The sequence below is a fragment of the Chroicocephalus ridibundus genome, chromosome 20 (assembly GCF_963924245.1).
Source record: "Chroicocephalus ridibundus chromosome 20, bChrRid1.1, whole genome shotgun sequence".
NCBI lineage: Eukaryota > Metazoa > Chordata > Aves > Charadriiformes > Laridae > Chroicocephalus > Chroicocephalus ridibundus.
The window spans coordinates 5,088,633-5,108,064 of record NC_086303.1 but is presented as its reverse complement, the minus strand read 5'-3'; the positions used below and the strand labels follow the sequence as shown (position 1 = coordinate 5,108,064).

Here is a 19,432-nt window from a genome sequence, read left to right as displayed (position 1 = left end):
TCTCGTCAGCATTGATGGGCCCCGAGAGCAGGAATACGTAAAGGGATTTCCGTGCTGAATAGCTCTGACCTCAAGGACATTTTTAGCTGCTGGGGCTGGGAGAAACACGGCTCCCCTGTCCCGTCCCCAGCTCTGGCCTCCAGGTGCTTTGCAACCATGGGCTGGGCATGCCAGTTCCATGCTTTATTTGCCCGATAGGCTTGTGGCAATATTTGTTTAGGGCTTTAGGATCCACGCAAGGGACCGCAGAAACATTCTCCTCTTGCGCACAAGTTTCCGAGGTCTTGTGTTTCAACCCCCTGCAAAGGTCGGGCAGCGGGAAACTCCATTTGTACCAAGCCTGTGTCTGGGAGTTTATCACAGCTGGAAAACGCCCTGTAGCAGGCGTGAGAATGAAAGGTGTCCTGGAGCTGCACACAAAGCAGCTGTGGGGAATGGCTCTGATGGGAAGGCACGAAGACGGCACGGGCTGGCACGGCACGGTCCGGCAGCCGTCCTCCCCTGCACACCCACCACGGAGCAACTCACCGCTCGGGAACCTGCCCAGGGACCTGTGCGCCCGAGATGTCAGTGCTGCCTAGCTGCAATGCAAACCCAAAGCCGCTCCTTCTCCTACCAAAAAAAAAAAAAAAAAAAAAAAAAAGAAAAAGAGAGAGAAAAATTATATCCTGTGCAAAACTATCCCGTATTCAATAAAGTTTATTGTCTGATCTTGGCTTTGGAGTGTTCACAATACAACTGTAATATAAGCCTTAGCAATAAAATGAGCACATCCACAAAATAGTCCATGTCACATCTGAAATATAAAAACTGAAATATTCTTACAAAACATTCAGACACAAGATTGATAGATGGATACAATCTTTTATTATTTTTTTTTTTGTACCTTTCCATTTATTCCACAAAAAACTTTCTATAAAAAAAAATCATTGCTTCTTTTTGGAATAAATCTTTAAAATCATTTCTTTTAAAATGCATCTTTCATTTGTACACTAGTTAAATATATATTATCGGTATTCTGCAAATGAATCACACCAGAGAACATTCACAGTATGTGTATCCTGGCTGCCTGGATCTGGTTTTCCTGCTGGAGGACAAGCATGACGCTGAGGATGAGAGAAGGCAATGAAGAAACCAGAAAAGTGGGTTTCGTAGAATGGTTGGGGTTGGAAGGGACCTTAAACCTCATCTAATTCCACCCCCCTGCCCTGGGCCGGGCCACCTCCCACCAGCCCAGGTTGCTCCAAGCCCCGGCCAACCTGGCCTTGAACCCCTCCAGGGATGGGGCAGCCACAGCTTCTCTGGGCAACCTGGGCCAGGGGCTCACCGCCCTCACAGCAAACAATTTCTTCCCCAGATCTCATCTAAATCTCCCCTCTTTAGGTTTAAAACCGTTCCTCCACGTTTCCTAGTGTTTGTGCCCAGACCTCGCCGGTGGGGAGTGCTAAGGGGACATCCAAACACATTTCTTACACAACTCGAGGGTAAAGAGACAGGGCAGCGGTGCGGCTTTTGGCAGGTGACATCACGTCACTTTTAACCTCGGCTATTTCAGGGTCAAGACCCGGTGGCCCCTGTAGGACCCGCTCAGCCATCGCTGGCTCCGTGCTCCGAGCAATCCCGGGCTCGTGTGGCTGCAAGACGCCAGATTTACGCTGGTGAACGCACAGTTTGGCCACGTAAGGCCAGGCAGGCTCCCACCCCCAAGGTCCGGTCCCTTCCCCGTGCCCGAGGACACACACACTAAACCTTTCACGTCACTCAGTCTGCTGGGTTAAACTCTTTCTCTAGTATTTTCCCACCTAGCCTGCTCCTGGGAGCTCAGGGCTCCCATTTTCTGCTAGCCTAACTTCTGACTGAAGATAACTCAGGGGAAAAAACCAAACAAAACATTTGAGAAGCTTGGGAAAATGGCTCTCTGATTATTACTTTATTTTTTTTTTTTTCATCGTGCGTGAAGGAGAGGAAAAAAATCCACGTATTTTGTCCTTAGTCTCCAAGAGACAACGTAGTTTTGTTATTTAAAATCTTAACATAGATCTGGCAACGGGCTGGGCCAGGAAAGGCGTGTGCAGTGTGTACGGGGAGGGTGAAATAAAATAGCTCTGCCTGGAGGTTTTATTGTTGTCCCCTAACACGGACCTCGCTTTACGCATTGCTTTACTTACGTTTCTTTAATTAGCTATCAGCTGGAGACACGAAAGAGCACAGCTTTTCCTGGGGGCACAGCAAAAACTCCCCATTTTCTACCAGAACTGGTAAACAAAAAAAAAAAAAGGCAAGAAAAATGTCTGGAAGACAAAGAAACGGTTTCCTTTTGTCAGAACTCCCCATCTGCGGGGAGCGCCAGCTACTGCGCGGAGCGGTGGATGGGAGAACCCACGAAATGACAAAAATGCCGGAGAGCCACAGACATTCCCAGCATTTTCATTAGCACTACTTTAAAAATCCAACTTGGGAGCTGGCTGGCGCTCCAAAAGCTGGGGAAAAGCCTGGCCGGGGATGAGGTGCCGGAGCAGGCGGGGAGCGATGCCATCGGGAGCCGGCAGGGAGGAGCAGGGCACCGCTCTGAATGGGGCTTCTATACACAGGGACATCCACGAGATCCCCATCCTCGTAACCCCAGCCGGACCCCGCGCTCCTCAGCGGGACCATAACACCATCCAGGAGCTGGAGAAGGGGGATTTGGCTCCGGGCTCTAATCGCTGCCGACCCGCAGCTCCTTTTCCTCGCAGCCGGGAAGGCTCTGGCCGGCAGCGTGCCGCGGGAGATCGGATGCTCGGGGCTCTGCCAGCCAACACGTGCAAGTGCAGCAGCGACGGGAGCTTATACATCAAACCTTGCTCAGCGGGGCACCAAATATTTACACACACTATCGCCCCCCGGAATAGGAATCAAATATCCACTAAATGCGCTGGAACAAAAGGGGTTATCTTAAATTCGGCTTAGTAGCGTACAGGGCTAATAAATAACAGTGTCTCCTTTCGGGAGGATTTGCGGCAGGAAAGGCAAAGGCTATGACAGAATAAACAGCAGCTAACAGGCCCTTTGTCTTTGCTATCCGATCCCGGGCAAAGCAGTGCTGTCTACACGGGCACTGCTAGGTCTTTTCCCCAGTGTTTTCCGTAGGTGACCTTGACCTTCAGCAGGAATATCTCTCTCACGGGGGGAGAGCTGAGAGCACACCGATCGGGTGGCCCGGCGTGGTCTGCCTCCATCCCCCCGGTGGGACGGCTCCGCTGGGCACCCACCGCCCCAGCAAGGTCTGTGCCCGAGGCAACCCCAGCATGGGGATGGCAACGCCGAGCAAGAAAACCGCACAAAGGCAGGTCCAACGTGTCCTGAACGGGCTTCCCAAGAGCAGGTGGAGGGGGTTCCTGCTCCCCCTGGTCTCCTCCGCGCTCACGGACCCCGGGGGGGGGGCTCTGCTCCCCCCAGACACACCAGCACTCTTCGCTCCGTGTACCTGAAGGTGCTGCCGCGGGGGCACGGGAGACGCTGTGTCCGGGAGCTGCCCTGCCTGCGGAGCTGCCAATTCCCAAGGGGAGCTGGCCCCCCCGGGAAGTGCAAGTCTGCACCGCCGATCCCTGCCGTGCCAAGGAAATTCCTGTATAAATTGCCTTTGTGAAAGAAAAGACGATGGCGTTGAGAGTTCAGACTTACTCCAGCCAACACCTCCCTTTGTGAACCTCCCTACTGAAAAGCCCCCCGCAGCAGGAGCCGGGTGTAGGAAACCGGGCAAAACACGGCCCTGACACCAGGGTGAAATGCGTCACTGGTGGCTGATGGCTATTCATGCTCTTCCCTATCAAATGGAAACAATTAATGAACTATTCAGCCCGCTGTATGCTGGACATACCGAGAAGGGAACTGAGCAGGGATGGGCAAACCTCAAACAATGCAGACGTCTGGATGCTTGTCTAGGACAAAGCCGAATTAACAGCTTTGGTCTGATGGGGGAAGCTCAGAGGACGCATCGCATCGAGCACTGGCACAGGGAGGTGTCGCCCCAGAAGCTTTGGGGAGCTCCAGGGTGTCCTCGTTTATCCTCACACTTTGCATTTTCTGAGGATCACGGAAGAAATGCTGCAGAGCAAAGCAGAAAAGAGAGCCCTCACGCCCGACTCGGTGGGGAAACAGCGGCAGGGAGAGTTACCGTCCCCCGAGCAACGCCTCCCGGCCTGGGAACGCAATGGGTTAAGACATCAGCATGTCCTGCCAGGTGACGGTCCCGCTGCCTGCCAAGTCCAGAGTCTCCTGGCCACATCCATGGGCTGGAGGACCAGTGGGGGACAGGACTAGTCACCCGGGACAGCCAAGAAAAGGATGTGAATATTATACAGTAGAGAGACTTCTTGCAACGCTCACACGCTGGAAGATGTTTCAGGCTGTTTGCAGGCTGTGGGGGAGAGGTGCGACGGGGCCTCTTCGCTCAGGATGGATTTGGCACGTTCCTGAAGCGTGCGGAGGGAAAAACGCAGCAGGAGCAGGTCCTCGGCCAGCAAAGCACCCTCAGATCTGAGCACGCACCTCAGTCCCACGGCACCCATCCGAGTCAGGGCTGGTACGATCTGGCACTGGCTACAAACGTAGAGGCCGGGCGAGGAGGTTTGAGGGATGATTTGCTTCTCTCTGGGTCTATTTCTGGTCCCCACAGCTGAGCTGTGGGAGGTTTGGCACCTCTCCCCCTTCCTCCGGGTAGAAATGCACTGCGGTGGGTGTGCGTGACACTGTGGTACAGTGACACAGGCTGCGCCGCGCGGGCTCTGCCACCTCGCGTGGGGCTCCGCGACGGGACGGGCTCCCGAGACACCGGCTGGGACCCGCGTCCTGCCCCTTGTGACGATGGCAGAGAGGGTGAGGGGCTTGGGGGGTGGGAGGCGGTGATGAGAAAGGGGCTGCTCCATCGGTGCCTGGGGAAGGCTGGCCGAAGGGCTCGGCGCAGCGATGGGGGACAGCACGGAGCCGATGCTCCTTTGGCCCCACTTCTGCCCAGCTCTACCAGCAGGTACCTGCACCCCGGGCCAAGCAAGCCCTTGCTCTCAGCTCAGGACACCCCCGGGGAGCAGCCAGCCGAGCGGATTTGGAAACGCGACGGTGGCAAGGAGGGGGAGATGCTGGGGGAAGCAATGGGAAGCCCCCTCCTCCCAGCTGCTCCATCCTTGTCAGGATTCAGGTACCAAAGATGGGGAGAGAAAAAGGTTTTATGCAGGCAGAGGCAAGGGCAAACACGGGAGGGCTGCCCTGGCTTTTGTGCTTCAGGTGCAGTCTCTCCAGTGCCAGGCTGGGCCGTGCCCCCGACTCCGAATGTGGCTGCAAAGTGTCACCCCAAGAAAGAGGGGGTGCAGAGCAGGTTGTCTGAGCAAAGATACTTTTTCAGGAATGCCTGCCTGGGCCAAACGCTACGATCCATAGCCCAGCTTTGGAGATACCACCCTCTGCTCACAAAACCTCCCCGTGCCCAGCTCAACGCCCCCCCCCCCGCCAATGGCAGCAAGCGGTTCCCTGGGGCAGCACACGATCCCACATCCCGGGCAATGCCCAGGGCAGCTCCTCACTACGGCACCGGCTCAGAGGGTGGCAGCTCACATCTGATGGGGACAACGTGATAATAAGAGGGGGAAAAGGCCACAGGTCTGTCACCAGCAGCTGCTGGGGGCTGTGGCTGTGGGGACGGGCAGGGGAGAGCCCACGGCCAAGGGCGCTTCAGCATCGTCCTGCTCGAGTCAGTAATTCTGCGGTGGGTCAGGTGGGAGCGTGTCACCGTCTCCTTTCTCAGTGCCTTGATCTCCATGGTGACAAGGGGAACATGAGATCCGAGTTTAAAATATACTCTGCCTCCTGTTCTTCCCTCGGGCTGAGGAAGAGAGAGAGAGATGGGTCAGAGAGGTCAGACGGCGAGTGGCGCTTTGCAGAGACGCTGAGCCCTGCGGTGCTCTGGGTTAGGAGGTTACAAGCCCACGACATTCACAGAGGAGGGAGCTGCGCCTCAGGGCACCTAGATGTCACTTTGGTAGGTGACAAGCAAGGATGTTCCAAGGGTAATTTGTGGGCTAAGGCAGGGAGCAGGGATAAGATTCGGCTTTTTCCTACGTGGGACCCACTGGGAGTAACCCCAGTGCCAGCGCAGCCCGTGGCACCATCTGAGAGAGGTCGGCAGGATTTTCCCCAGTCCTACCTGACTGCTGAAAGGCTGAGGCTCGGTAGCCAGGGTCCTTCTGAAGCTGGATCTCCTTCAGGGAGAAGATGGAGGCATCTAGGCAGAGGCGGCAGAGAGAGAGGGGTCAGTGGTCTGCAAACCCGGAGCCAGGAGGGACGGCAGTGCCCGAGTGCAGCACTGCACCTCGTCAGAGCTTCTCTCTCGCACTCCACCTCTACGTGCTCCTACCCAAACTGCTTCTTGCCCTCGCAGCCACCAAGCTCCCACCCCACTCTGCTGCAGGAGCACCTCTGAGCAAGCAAATACAAGAGGCGTCTGAAGAGACCCGGCCGCAGACCACCACCCTCGGGCTGCGCGGAAGCTCTTGGCTCCGCATCCCCCAGGCAAGAGGGACCCCGTGCACTTACTGTCGGGCAGGAGATGCACCCGCTCGCCCAGGCTCTTGAAGTAAGGGTGCCGCAGGGCTGCCTCCGCCGAAATCCGGCCCTTGGCTTCGTACTGCACAAAGCCCCAGAGAAAGGCAATTAACACACAGTCTGCACGTGCCAGACGGCACAGCAGCAACACGCAGGGTGTGCGCACATCTGTGCACATCTAAGTGCCCGAGGAATTTCATATGCTGCGTGGGTGACAGCGTGTCCAAACGCCGTGCACACCATGGGGGTGTGCAGGTAGTTCCAAAATTCCCAGTGCCATCTGCACGTGCGCAGGGACAGCACACACTGTGTGACCATTGGAGTGCACTGGCCACGTCGTACCTTACGGATCATCAGGTTTGTGTCCTCCCACTTGTGTGTGAGATGACACAGGGTGAAGTGTAGATCTCTCTCTAAATTTAACAAATAGAATAAGCTACATTTCCCTCTTCTTCCACACCCACACATTCAGCATAAGGAAATATTTTATCACTTGTAAGAATACTTCTCCGTAGGCTCTCATATTAGGAGAAGAAGAAGAGACAGAATGCAGCCAGCAGTGAAGGATGGTGGAGCTGGTCTGGGGTAGCATCTACAAGGCCACAGCTGTAGGGCCATGACTCATTCTGCAGTCACAGCTCCTCTCCTGCCTGCCTCCAAAATGAGCGGGAGGGCAGTCAGAGTACCTTCGCTTCAGCAAATCCACCTGGACGGCTCTGCCACTCACCAGAAGGAGATTCATCAGCAAGTCGATGCCTTCTGAGTCCAGCCTGAGAGGAGGGGGAAATGAAAACCGGAGCATTATTGCAGCCAGGAGACATTGCAATAGTCAATGCAAGGGACAGGTGGCAGCTGGGACCTCCCGTGCACAGCTGCGTTCAGAAGCTGCCGGCACCACAAGGAAGAAATGAAACTGGTCCCCCCAGGCTCCCCTTTACAACCAGCGCAAGCCCACCATGCCTTACGTGTCCCTGCTCAAGGAGGTACCTTGGGGCGTGATTTATTAACGGCTGGGCTCGGTACTGCGTGAAATTGTAAGCCTTAAACTCCTCGTTGGATGTTATTCCAGGCCAGGTGTCTTCCGTTGGGGTGCCTGGGAGGGGGAGAGAGGGAGAAACCTGTCACGGGTGTTTGGTGCGGGGAGAAGGGCCTGACGCCTGCGAGCCCTGCCCAGGAGAGCGGGCACGGATCTCCCCAGCACCCCGCGGAGCCCCCTCGCCCCCACGCCTCTGCTGCCTGCGAGCCTGGAGGGGGGCTGTGGGCAGCCCCTGCCCGCGCTGCCAGCCCACGGGCTCCCCCCGGGCTCCCCAGGCTGCGCCGCGCCAGCGCTCCTGCAGTCAGGCACTGCCCTCGCGTGGGCACCGGGGAGACAGCAGAGGGCTCTCACCCAGCAGCCTGAAGATCAAATGCAGCTCTTCTTTCACCGTGGAGCCGGGGAACATGGGCCGCCCGGTGACCATCTCGTAGTGGATGCACCCGACGCCCCTACAACAGCAGCAGAGGCTCTGGGATTAGCGGGGGGAGAAGCCCCGTGGATGCCCCACCACCCCTTGGCCAGGGCTGAGGTTCCTGGAGAGCTCCAGGAGCTGTGTCCCTTCTCTGCCACAGGTAACCATTCACCCCTGGTGTGGAGAACATGCTTCAAAGACCCTGAGCTCCAGGGGACACGGAGAACAGCAGGGCGTCTGGGAGAGACCACCACCCCCTGGTGTAACCAACACTGTGGGCACATACGGAGCTGCACAGGCAGACAGATGGAAATGCCCAACCCACCACCTCGGAGACCCCAGGAAGCTCGGTTTGGAGCCGCGGCTCACCACATGTCGATGGGCGTGGAGTATTCGGTAGATCCCAGCAGGACATCGGGGGGCCGGTACCACAGCGTGACCACTTCATTGGAATACGTTTTCGTAGGGACTGACTTGGCTCTGGCGAGTCCTGAGGACGAAAGGGGTGGGCGTCGAGGAGCTGCGCCGGGCTGCACCTCCTGGCAGTGCTGCATCTGCCCCAGAGAGAGCCACCTACCGAAGTCAGCCAGCTTGAGCTCTCCTCGCTCGTTGATGAGCAGGTTCTGGGGTTTGAGGTCTCGGTGCAGGATCTTTCTCCCATGACAGTAAGCCAGACCACGCAGCAGCTGGAACATGAAGATCTGTGGGGAGGAGAAGGGGATCGCATTTAGCACAGGGACACGGGCACCAAAGGTGAGTCCGCCTCAAGGGCTCTCAAACTCCTGCCCTGGAAAGACCCCTCGAAGCTGGCCTGGGGTGGGACACACTGTAAACAAGCGTTCAGGCCCACCACCAGCAATCCAGAAAAGGGGATGAACAAAGCCTGCATGCACAGTAACTTTATTTAGGGTGGCAGCGACTGGAGAAATGCTGGTGGAGCATCGGAACGGGCTGAAAAAGGTCAAAGAAGAGTAAGAAGGCCGAACTGAAGAGAGAAGGGGTGTCCAGCCTCACCCAGCCCTGCAAGGCCCTGGACTGAGCTCAGGGTGAGCACCCCGTGTTTGGGGAGAGGCAGGGGTACGGGGTCCCAGCACCACCTCACCTTCACGTTGTGCACGCTCATCAGGTTCCCGCAGTTATCGAGGTACTGCTTGAGGTCGTTGTCCTGCAACGGGAAGCACAGCTCAGCCTGTCCCTCCCTCGGCCCCCATCACCCACCCGCAGAAAGGCAGCCGCCCCCCCCCCCCACCCCGTTCCCGCAGAAAAGCCCCCCCGAGACCCACCAGGTACTCGAAGACGAGGGTGAGGGACCGCTCCGTGTGGATGATGTCGTGCAGGGTGACGATGTTGGCGTGCTTCAGGTTCTTCAGCAGCGACACTGCGAGGAGAGGAGATGGCAGGTTGGGGCAGGACCTGGGTCTCTGCGTGACTGCAGGAGGAGATGTCCCCCTCCACCACCCGTCCCGAACCCCTCTGCGACCCAGCATCGCTCACGAGGGCTGTGGCGGGGAAAAGCCCCTCCTGCCCTCACCTTCCCGTATGGCCGTGCAAGGTGCCCCTTCCTCGTGCTCCAGGCGGATTTCCTTCAGGGCAACGAGGTTTTCGGTCAGCTTGCTGCGTCCCTTGAAGACAGTGGCGTAAGTGCCCTGGGTGGGGAGAGAGAAAATACAAGCTATGGCCATGTAGACCATTTAGCAGGGTGGCACAACACCGATACACTCCATAACGTTTGGAGGAAGGATCATTTGAAGCTACAGGGCCAAGTTTGAAGACCACAGAAAGACTTGGTCTAAAAATTGCTAGATATTGAAGAAATTTGACTACAGTCTGCCCTTTTTGCACTTCAAGCTGCCCTTTTAACTTAATTTAAATCCTTACAGAGGTTTCATAGTCTACTCACCTCTCCCAGTTTGTCCAGTTTAACATAGGTTTCCAGCTTCCCAAACCCAATATCTGACTGTAAGAGAGAAAGGAAAACATCACTGGGAGGGATCTCATCCAGGGACAGCTTTGCGTTCCAGGTCAAGGACACTGGACAGGAACAGCTTTGGGGGCAATCAGTCAAGGCAGGTGTTTGCACGCAGCAGCCCAGCTGATCTAAGTACATAAATCCATTACTTTCCTGGAGAAGCCGTGCAGAAAACCTCCACGACCGACTGGCTGCTGAAGCGAGATGGATGGCACCTGCCCGCCGTGCCGTGGGGCGGCCGCAGCCTGCACCCCCATCCCGCTGCCACCCCCCGCCTCCCGGCTCCTCTCCCCACCACCCCGACAGCGGCCGAGGCGACCAGGAGCTGGGCTTTGCCGATGCCCTTTCCATGGGAGAAGCCTCTTGGGATCCTGCCCCCCGATGCCCAGCCCTTTTCTCGAGTGCTTTCCTACGTGCTGGGCTTTGCTGTGACTCCCTTCAGTGCTCTGCGTGCTGCTCAAACCAAGCGTGAAAGGGACATTTTCCCATTTGGAACAGTAACTCTTTAACGTATTGCTGAGAGCTGCCCTCCTGTACCCAGTGAAAGAAGGGCAACTCCCTGCAAGGCCACAGGTTCAGATGTCACTCCCAGCAGACCCCTGGAATTGCAGTTTTCTGTGGGGACAGGGACACCTCCGGTTAGTCTGGATTATCTGCCAGGGCAGGGGATGGCTCCCAGCACAGCGGGGTGCAGGGCAAACCACTGCCGGTGTCATTCTCCCCCAAAATACGTTTGCATCGGCGTAGTCCCAGGCCAGCAGTCAGCTCTGTCTCCAGCCCAGCTGAAGCCCCGCCAGGCATGCCACGGGCTCATGCCACGGGCTCGTGCCATGGGCTAATGCGGTGGGCTCATGCCATGGGCTCATGCCATGGGATAATGCCATGGGCTAATGCCATGGGCTCATGCCCTGGGATCGTGCCATGCCACTTGCCATCAGCAGATGGAGCTGGATGGACAGCTGTCAGTCAGCAGCGAAGTCAAGGCTGTGCAGAGAAAGGGTCCCCTGCGGGGGGGACACTGCAGGAGCCCCCCAGTCTCTGCCTGGAGAACCAGAGGCCCCAGGGCTGGGGTGCTCCTGCAGCCTCCCCTGCTCCCCACATCTGCCCCACGGGGAGGCTTTTTCCTTCCAACAGGCGTTGACCAGACCACCACGCTCTCACAGGCCAAACACGCCGCGGGGAAGCTGCCTTCCTGCTCACGCAGGTGGGATTTGGACTGGCAAATCCCAGGGGAACATGATAGAATCGTAGAGTCGCCTGGGCTGGAAGGGACCTTTCAGATCATCGAGTCCAACCATCAACCCAACTCTGACAAAACCATCACTAAACCGTATCTCTAAGCACTGTGTCTCCTCCTTCTTTTAAATTCCTCCAGGGATGGTGCCTCAACCACTTCCCTGGGCAGCCTGTGCCGATGCTTAATAACCCTTTCAGTGTAAATTTTTTTCCTAATATCCAACCTAAACCTCCCTTGGTGCAACTTGAGGCCATTTCCTCTTGTCCTATCGCCTGTTCCTTGGGAGAAGAGACCGACCCCCACCTCTCTCTGATGATATTTCACTCCGTTTTGGCTTCCCCAGACCCTCTGCGTAACCTGGGAAGAGACGTGTCCTGCGCAGGGGAATGAGGCGGCTGCTGCAATCCAAGATGCTGTAACACCCCCCGGAACCGCCCTGCGCCTTTCGCAGGAGCACGCCTTATTCATGGAGGGCACCATGAATATTAACGTCGCTCGGGCTGTGTCTATTTTATTGATTATACAGAACAAGCAGCTAAATGCGGGCTCTCCTTTCCTCCTCCCTCCCTCTGGAGAGGCATGCCCCATCCGAGGACACCTGCCGAGCCCTCGCTGTTGCATCTTCATGGCGCTGAGCACTCCCAGGCAGCAGGACACACGCTCGCCCTTTTGTCAACAGGGCGCTGGGTTTTTGCTCCCACACATGCTTATGCTCTGCAGCAGAGAAACCGAAATGCCAATACGAACGCGAAGGCTAATTCATTATTTATCGGCATTTGCATTTCAACTAGCAGAGGCTCCAGCGCTTGCTGAGCCGTGGGAGGGTTTTCCACCTCCTCCCGTTTGGAAGGAGCCTGGCCAAGGGGAACGGCAGGTACGTGCGGAGGTGAGGGAAGGAGCGCAGGGGATTTGCAGCGCGCAGATGTGCCGCAGATGTGCACGTTGGGGAGTGACACGGGGGAAGAGACGCGTCCGTGCGTGGCGGGGGGAATGTGCGCGGCTGGGAGGGTGCGGAAAGGGATCCCCATGGGCAGGGGCGTGTGTGTGACTGCCCTGGTTTGAGCGACAGGATTCATTTCTCTTTCAGTAATTTTACTTTTCAGTAAGGTCTCTTCTAACGCTTGAGAAAATGCACTGCTAGAAGACTCTAGTGCCTGAAGTTGCGAAAATATTTACTTTACAGCCAGCTCTGGTGTGCAGGTTTCAAGGTCTCAGTGCTTTCGAGCTCCCCAGGTGCGGGGATGAGGAGGAGCGAGACCCGGGCACTTGACCCAAGCTGCCAACAGGGTTATTTCATGCCAAGAACGTCACATTCAATAGAAATTAGAGAGTTTGCTGAGGAGTTCTCTCTCTCTCCCTCGATGGCTGGGATCCTGAGAACTCCCCACCCCGGTGCCAGAGCCCTGAGCCCTTCCCTTCCTCCCGAAGCTGCAGTGCCTGCAGGGTCCCGCACTGGCTGTCCACTAGAATGGGCTGTCCACTAGAATAATCCTTGTATATTTTATATTGGTATCAGGATCAGTACTAGTTCTTTTAGTGTTATTAATGTGAATTATCTAGTCTTATTCTATTAAATCTGTTTCTATTTCAGCCCTTGTGTTCCCTTGTTTTTCTCCCAATTCCCCTTCCCGCGTGCGGAGGGGTCATCGGGTGAGAGAATAGTTGTCTAAATGACAATAAATTGTTGTTGGGTCTTCAAACCATAACAGTGACACACAGGGGGCACAGGGAGATGGCACAGCAGGGCATGACTGCAGGGGTGGGTGGCAAGCAGCACACGCATCTGCTGGCTGGGACTTGTATGCACGATGCGAGACGTTGTGCCCGGCACCGCTTGCTCCGCGGCGGGGGCAGACTTACGAGGGAAGCCCGTCGGGACATCCTGCTGAGGTGCTTGGGGAACTCCGGGCTCTCCATCTGCAGCTTCTGCAAGAACTCGGGTGGCAGGCGGATGTCCATGGGCAGGGAGAGACGCTTGCTGACGTCCTGCGGAGAGTGCCAGAAGAGCGGGTGATGAACGCATTTGATGACAGGAGGACTATACGGAGACATTCAAGGGGAAGTGCTCTCTAACCAGAGTCGATATTAATGCCGAAGCAACGGGTGCAGCATCTGTGGGACACTTGGTCAAGGAAAAGGGGAGGTGTGTGCGCACGGGGATGTGCACCGGGCTTTATCAGGGACCGCAGGAGTCGTGTTGAGTGCACCCAAGAGGACACCAGCGCTCGTGTCTCAGCCCCCTGAATCAAACATCGGCCCTTCCAGCCAGCGGACGGGTGACAACCAGACTTGCCACGTCCCTTCTGCCCGCTCCAGCCTGCAGCAGTACTTGCCTCCATGGAGAAGCGGCGCTGGCTGTTGTTGCGGTAGCGCACGGCCGTGGGGGACTGGCCTTCCACCTCGGAGGGGGAGATGGGGCTGGTGTCTGCTCGGAAGTCCCTGCCCAGGTGTCCCAGCTGCAGGTGTCCTTGAGCCAGGTCTGAGGACAAAGAGACAGGAGAGTGAGCTGTTGGAGAGGCAGCAAAAGCGCCGAGCCCCAAGGCACTTGCTTTGGAGAAAAGAGAGTGAGAGCAGGGCAGGGAGGTCCAGGGGTGCTTCGGGGCCACAGGAAAGTCCTTTTCCACCTCTGCATCCAGGAGGCAGAAGGAATACCTGCTTTTTGCTCCAGGCTCCTGGTGCATTGTCACCCACACAGCTCTGCTCAGCAGCACCCCCAAAGCGCCCTCATGCAGCCCCCTGCAATGAAGGTCTCTTTGGACAGACGGGGAGGGGGACGCAGAGAGGGGAACCGCTTCACACGCAAGGCCACCCAGATCTCCCTCGTCCCAGTCCAGCGCTGCCCAGCAGCTCACCCCTCTGCAGCAGCACCACGGGGTTTTGCACGGGTGAGTATTCACCTTAACTTCCCCCCCTTTATCTTCACTGACCTCACATTAGACAAAACACGATCTGCACTTTAGGAACACCTGGGCACCTGACCGTGGCTCTGGATCCCTCTGTGCTGGGTCTGTCCAAAAGCAAAGCAGAAAGACAGCCCTGCCTCTGGGGAGCTCACGAGCACACGTACCGAATCTGCCGCAGGAACCACCAAAACTAACAGACATCAGGGCACTTTCCTCCGAGGATGTGACCATTTCTCAGAAGGTGTTTGGGATTAACGGCTGCAGAGTCACTCACTGCAAAACAAAACACTCCAGGCTGTCCCGTCCTGCTGCGCTTAGCCAGACACACAGTCCCGAGAAGCACAAAAGCTCCCTTGAAAACCCAAGCAGCTCAGAAAAATAACTCTTCTCTTGGGACTCCAGGTGTGAAGCCACACCGAGCCCAAGAAACCCTGAAAGGAGCAAGAAATCAGAACAAAATAAGCCATTGAGTTCCCTCTGGTCTCCACTTTGAGGCTTGCACTTAAACCTCCTCACTCTGTAATTAACACCTGGTTGGTAGGAATATTCTGGCACACAGCGACCCAGACAGCGGTACAGCAAAACACGAGTTCAAGGCAGGTCACCTGGACCCCAGCAAAGTGGATTCCCCTCATTCACACGGATGCTTTTTCCAAGGCGTTTTTCATAGAATTGCAGAATGGTTGGGGTTGGAAGGGACCTTAAAGATCATCTAATTCCAACCTCCTGCCCTGGGCAGGGACACCTCCCACCAGCCCAGGTTGCTCCAAGCCCCGTCCAACCTGGCCTTGAACCCCTCCAGGGATGGGGCAGCCACAGCTTCTCTGGGCAACCTGGGCCAGGGGCTCACCACCCTCACAGCAAACAATTTCTCCTTAATATCTCATCTAAATCCCCCCTCTTTCAGTTTAAAACCATTACTCTTCGTCCTATTGCTACACTCCCTTTAGAAGGAGGCAGCGCTAACTGGGATGGAGGAGCACCACCCCCCAAGGAAGGGATGCATCTCCCTTTGAAAAGTGTGGGGCCAGGCAGGGACGACTGTTTTGTCCCCTTCCCGGTGGCCACACAGCTCTCTCCCTTCTCATCCAAACCTTGCAGCCACCCTCCAAGTCACCAAGGCCTCCATGGCCCAAGGACCCAGCCATAACGCACCGGTGTCCTCCATGCATCCAGGCAGTTTTATCTCCCCAGAGCAGGGTGGGACTCTGCAGGAGGGAAACTCCCCAGGGAGGACCTGTGATGCCCCGAACTGAGCCACCTGAGCCCTGCCCCTTGCCAAGCCCTGGGCTGCACAGAGACGATCCCCTGCAATGCCTAACGCAGATCTCAGCGCGCCGATCCCGACGTGCTCAGGCAGCCAGCGATGATCTCATTGCTGAAGACTGGCGAGGGAGGGCACGGCTTTCACGGGGCGCTGAGCAGGGCTGGGACCTGGCTGCAGTTCGCTCATCTGATGGATGAGAGGTGGCAGGCAAGTGACCTGGGAAAAGATGCGGTTTCGTGCCATGGTCACCAGAGGACCAGGGGACCGGCGAGATAAGGGACACAGGGTGTCCTCGGTAGACAGCCTGCACCTAAGGGACGGGTTCAGCCCGTGTCACTGGGCTCGGGAGCATCCGAAACGGTGCCAGGAGATTTTGGGCAGACAGGCAAGAACAAAGCACAGAGTCACCCCTCCTCCCAGGACCGCTGCGGGACTCTGGTCCCTGTCCCTTTCTGGCCATCTGTCTGCGCAGGAACGGTTAGGACAACTTACCCTGCATTTACTGCAGGTATAAAATTAACGTGGATCAATTAAACTGAATCAAATCCTTTTTAACTTGCTCACATCCTAAGCAACTTATCTGAAAAAAAAACCCACACCAAACCGAAAACGAAAGGCCACTTAAAATCTGACTGAACGGAGTTCAACTAATCCACTTTAAATGATAGTTTGGGTGAATTTGTGCTGGTTCCCATAGGTAAACAAGCCCAAAAGCTTGGTAAAAGATGCAGCCTGTCCCCAAAAGCTGCGAACCAGCAGCCCCGTCTGTCTGAACCAGCAGCCCACCGGGTAGGTCAGGGTCGGTCTCTCCTCATCTACAAGAGCATCAGGTGTAAAGCCAGAGGAAGACGAAACCTGGGCACTGTGGCGCGTGCAAAGGGGAATGGGATACGCGAAAGATGTGAACAAACACAGGATGGGGAAAAGCCCGTAAAAATACGCAGAAGATCTGCAGAGATGAGGGGAAAAGTATTTTGGCTGCCCTGGGGCCAGAGAGGACAGGCGGGCTGTGCCAGCCCGTCCATCCCGCCGCAGCACCCGGGGGTACCCGGTCCCACGAGATGCCCTCCCAGGCCTGGGGTTGCCCTGGGGCTCGCAGGACCTCGCTGGGTGCTCGCGGGAGGAGACGCCAAGCTGTGGGCGTGCAAGTGTGAGGGCCTGTTTGATTCTGCTCGGCATTTCATGTGGATTACGGTGAGCCCTGACACTGCAAATAATGAGGCTGCATGGGATATCAAAGCAAATTAAAGTGAGACCGCAGACACGGCGGCTGCCTTTGACGAGCCTCCCGCCTTTTTTTTATAAATATATTTAAACACTGTCTCTGCCAAAACAAGCTTTGATCTCCCAAGGAAAGGGGCCAGAACCCTTCACTGCTTGCCTGACTTATAACTTTTAATTACTTTGCTAAGTGCGAACTCTCCTCTCAGAGCTCTGTTACACTCAGGAGGCAGGGCTGCACTCCGATCTGGGATTATTCATCCTCCTTCTTCCCCCTCATCATCACTTCTTCGTGGCCTTGTGCTCCGAAGGCCAGATCTGGCTCTGATTTATGCCGTTGCAAACCAGGAATTAGGCAGCCTTCGCAGCCCGACCACTGAGACCTTATCTGGCCTGAGAGGACAGGCCAGGCAGGAGCTGCTTCGGGGTAAAGCCTCGGCACGGCTACGAGCTGAATGCCACCGGCTCTTACCAAAGCAAATGGGAGACACCAAGACTTCATACCTCGGCAAATCTGGAGTATAGAGAGGAATGTGTGACTGGGGAAGCCCAGGAAGAAAGGAAAGAGCCCCTTAATGTGAGGCTGGAGAAGCCATGGAGAAGGTTCCCCATCTCCGAGGATGCAGAGATGGTGCTGTCTGTGGTTAAGGACATGAGATACCGCACAGAGCCCAGCCTGGGCTCTCCTTAACTCAGGGGCTTCCCTCCACCTCTGCTGCTGAGCAGCCGCCGTGGCCGAGGAAAGGCTGTGCAGCCTCGGGGGGGGATGCAGGGCAGGGTGGAGGGACATGGGACCCCCCAGGGTAGGCTGTGACCAAGTCAGGCTCCGACCACAGGCACCCCTTTGCCTCTCTGCATCGTCAGACTCCATCAAGGTGACATTGCCCAGGACGACGGGATGTGCCCAGGCTGGAAAGCTGTTTGCTTTTCCATTTGCCAGCTCTGCTTCTCTCAGGCCTGGTTTTATCAGCCTCTGTGGGTGAGGTCGGGAGAGGTCCGGGATGGAGAGGGCAGAGCTGGGGATTTCCCGCCGCACCACCAACACACCAGGCAGGTTTCTACCTACTCTGTCCCATTGCCAGGGTCAGAGCAGCTCTGCTTCTGCTTTTGGGACATCTCATGAGCAGGTCTTCTGGCCTCTGCATCACCCTCCTCCCCAAGGGGAGGTGGAGGCACTCACAGCCACCCAAGTGTAGGGTTTGCAGACTGCCATGACCTGGGAATGCTGGTAACCTGTGATTTCGGATGCTGGAGGGAAAAGAAAAACTGCAAGCGATTCCCTGAGGAGCTGTGTGAGGTGATGAAAGAAAAAACGATGTGCTGATCTCTGCTGTGATTAGCACGCTTTTCTGGAGCGAGAGATCCCAGCGCCTGAACCATCATGTGTCATCCGCTCACCAGGAGATCCTGCCTGCCCCACGGATGGCAGAGACAGCCCCAGGGGCACGTTCAGTGATCCTGCCTGCCCCGTGGATGGCAGAGACAGCCCCAGGGGCACGTTCAGAGATCCTGAGCAAGGAAGGTGAAACCTGAAGCAAAGACCTTCCTTGTTTCGCAGGGGAGAGAAGCAGCACAAGAGGGACTGCCATGGCTCTAGTCTCAGCTCTGCCACCAGCCTTCTGCATAACGGTAGCAAAGTCATTTTGCCCCTCTGCACCCTGATTTCTCCATCTATAAAATGGAGGAGATAACACCTCAGAGAGGACTCAAGTCAGAGCCCTCTCCACACCAGGCAGCCCCCACGAGGTCCAAACATCACCACCAAACCCTCCAGAAGAGCCACTTGCACATAAACCCCCTTCTCATCCCCTCCAGCGCCACCAAAATGATCCTGTCCCCTTACACATCTGAAGCATCCCACTCCCACACCGTGCCCAAATGCCTCCTCACCCCGGGGTGCTGGGGCTCGTGTCCCCCCCCCGCTCTGCCCCCCGGCACTGGTGCCTCCAGCTTCCCTCTGCTGAGCCCCCGCCAAGTCCTCCTGGCACAGGGCTGTGGGCGAAGAGCTCCCAGCCAGGAGGGGTTCATTAAACGGCCAAAGAGATGCCTTGGACAAATGTGGCTGCCAGGGCTCTTCATAAACAACAGCCGCAGCCTGCAGGAGACGGAGATTAAGGGCACGGTGGAGGTGACTTCTCGGGGCTGTTTACAATCCCCACGGGAAACTTAATCACGAGATCTCGGGCAGGAGGGAGCGGGCTCGGGGTGGTGGGGACGGCGCGTTTTGCCTGCCCTGTGTGGGAGAGGGCTCGGGTGCAAACCGGGAGCCCTGCACCGGGGAGCAGGGGACACCAGGGAGGGAGAGCTGCAGCAGGGACCCAGGACGTGCCGCATCCAGGCAGGGAGGGAGGTACCGACTGGTGCGGCACCCCAGCACCGGGGCACCCCCGGGGTGATGCTGGCAGACCCTGAGCCCCTGACGCATTGCCGGGTCCAGGCAGGAGGATCTCCCATCACACCATGTCATGGTCTAGTACTGGTCCAGCCTCTACCCACAGGGCTGGGAAAACCCTCGGTCCTGGCCCCAGGACTGCTCTGACTTTGCTCTTATTCTTGGCTACCTCTGGAGTGAGACCAAAAGCCGGGGGGGACAGGCAGATGCTGCTTGCATGGTTTGCCTTTCAAGGGCAAAGGAAGAACCGTGACCGAAACTTCATTGAAGCAGAAGAACGGGGAAATCGCCTCCCCGACAAAGCCTTGGTTTGCACGGCGCAGATAACGAGCCCAGGCTCAGCCAGCCCGGAGCACAGGTCCCCCAAGGAAAGCAACAGCAGCAGCAGCAGCTGTCAGCGCCCAGGACTTTCCTGGCCT

The 19,432-nt window shown here is 56.7% G+C and overlaps 1 protein-coding gene across 4 annotated transcripts in view; it reads right to left on the bottom strand.

Annotated features, from left to right (window-relative positions):
* Window positions 1–717: 717 nt before the first annotated feature.
* The window catches only part of CDK18 (cyclin dependent kinase 18), a 40,923-nt gene continuing 22,208 nt past the window's right edge, over window positions 718–19,432 (bottom strand). For all 4 annotated transcript variants that reach the window (XM_063356435.1, XM_063356434.1, XM_063356437.1 and 1 more), the window contains 14 exons: window positions 13,564–13,709; window positions 13,091–13,216; window positions 9,925–9,981; window positions 9,556–9,670; window positions 9,308–9,402; window positions 9,127–9,189; window positions 8,602–8,725; window positions 8,394–8,514; window positions 7,964–8,061; window positions 7,564–7,669; window positions 7,304–7,346; window positions 6,568–6,658; window positions 6,179–6,256; window positions 718–5,857 (listed from right to left, as the gene is read on the bottom strand). In XM_063356435.1, the coding sequence (XP_063212505.1) occupies window positions 5,823–5,857; window positions 6,179–6,256; window positions 6,568–6,658; window positions 7,304–7,346; window positions 7,564–7,669; window positions 7,964–8,061; window positions 8,394–8,514; window positions 8,602–8,725; window positions 9,127–9,189; window positions 9,308–9,402; window positions 9,556–9,670; window positions 9,925–9,981; window positions 13,091–13,216; window positions 13,564–13,709 (1,298 nt within the window). In that variant the 3' untranslated portion in view covers window positions 718–5,822. The remainder of the gene's footprint in view (window positions 5,858–6,178; window positions 6,257–6,567; window positions 6,659–7,303; window positions 7,347–7,563; window positions 7,670–7,963; window positions 8,062–8,393; window positions 8,515–8,601; window positions 8,726–9,126; window positions 9,190–9,307; window positions 9,403–9,555; window positions 9,671–9,924; window positions 9,982–13,090; window positions 13,217–13,563; window positions 13,710–19,432) is intronic.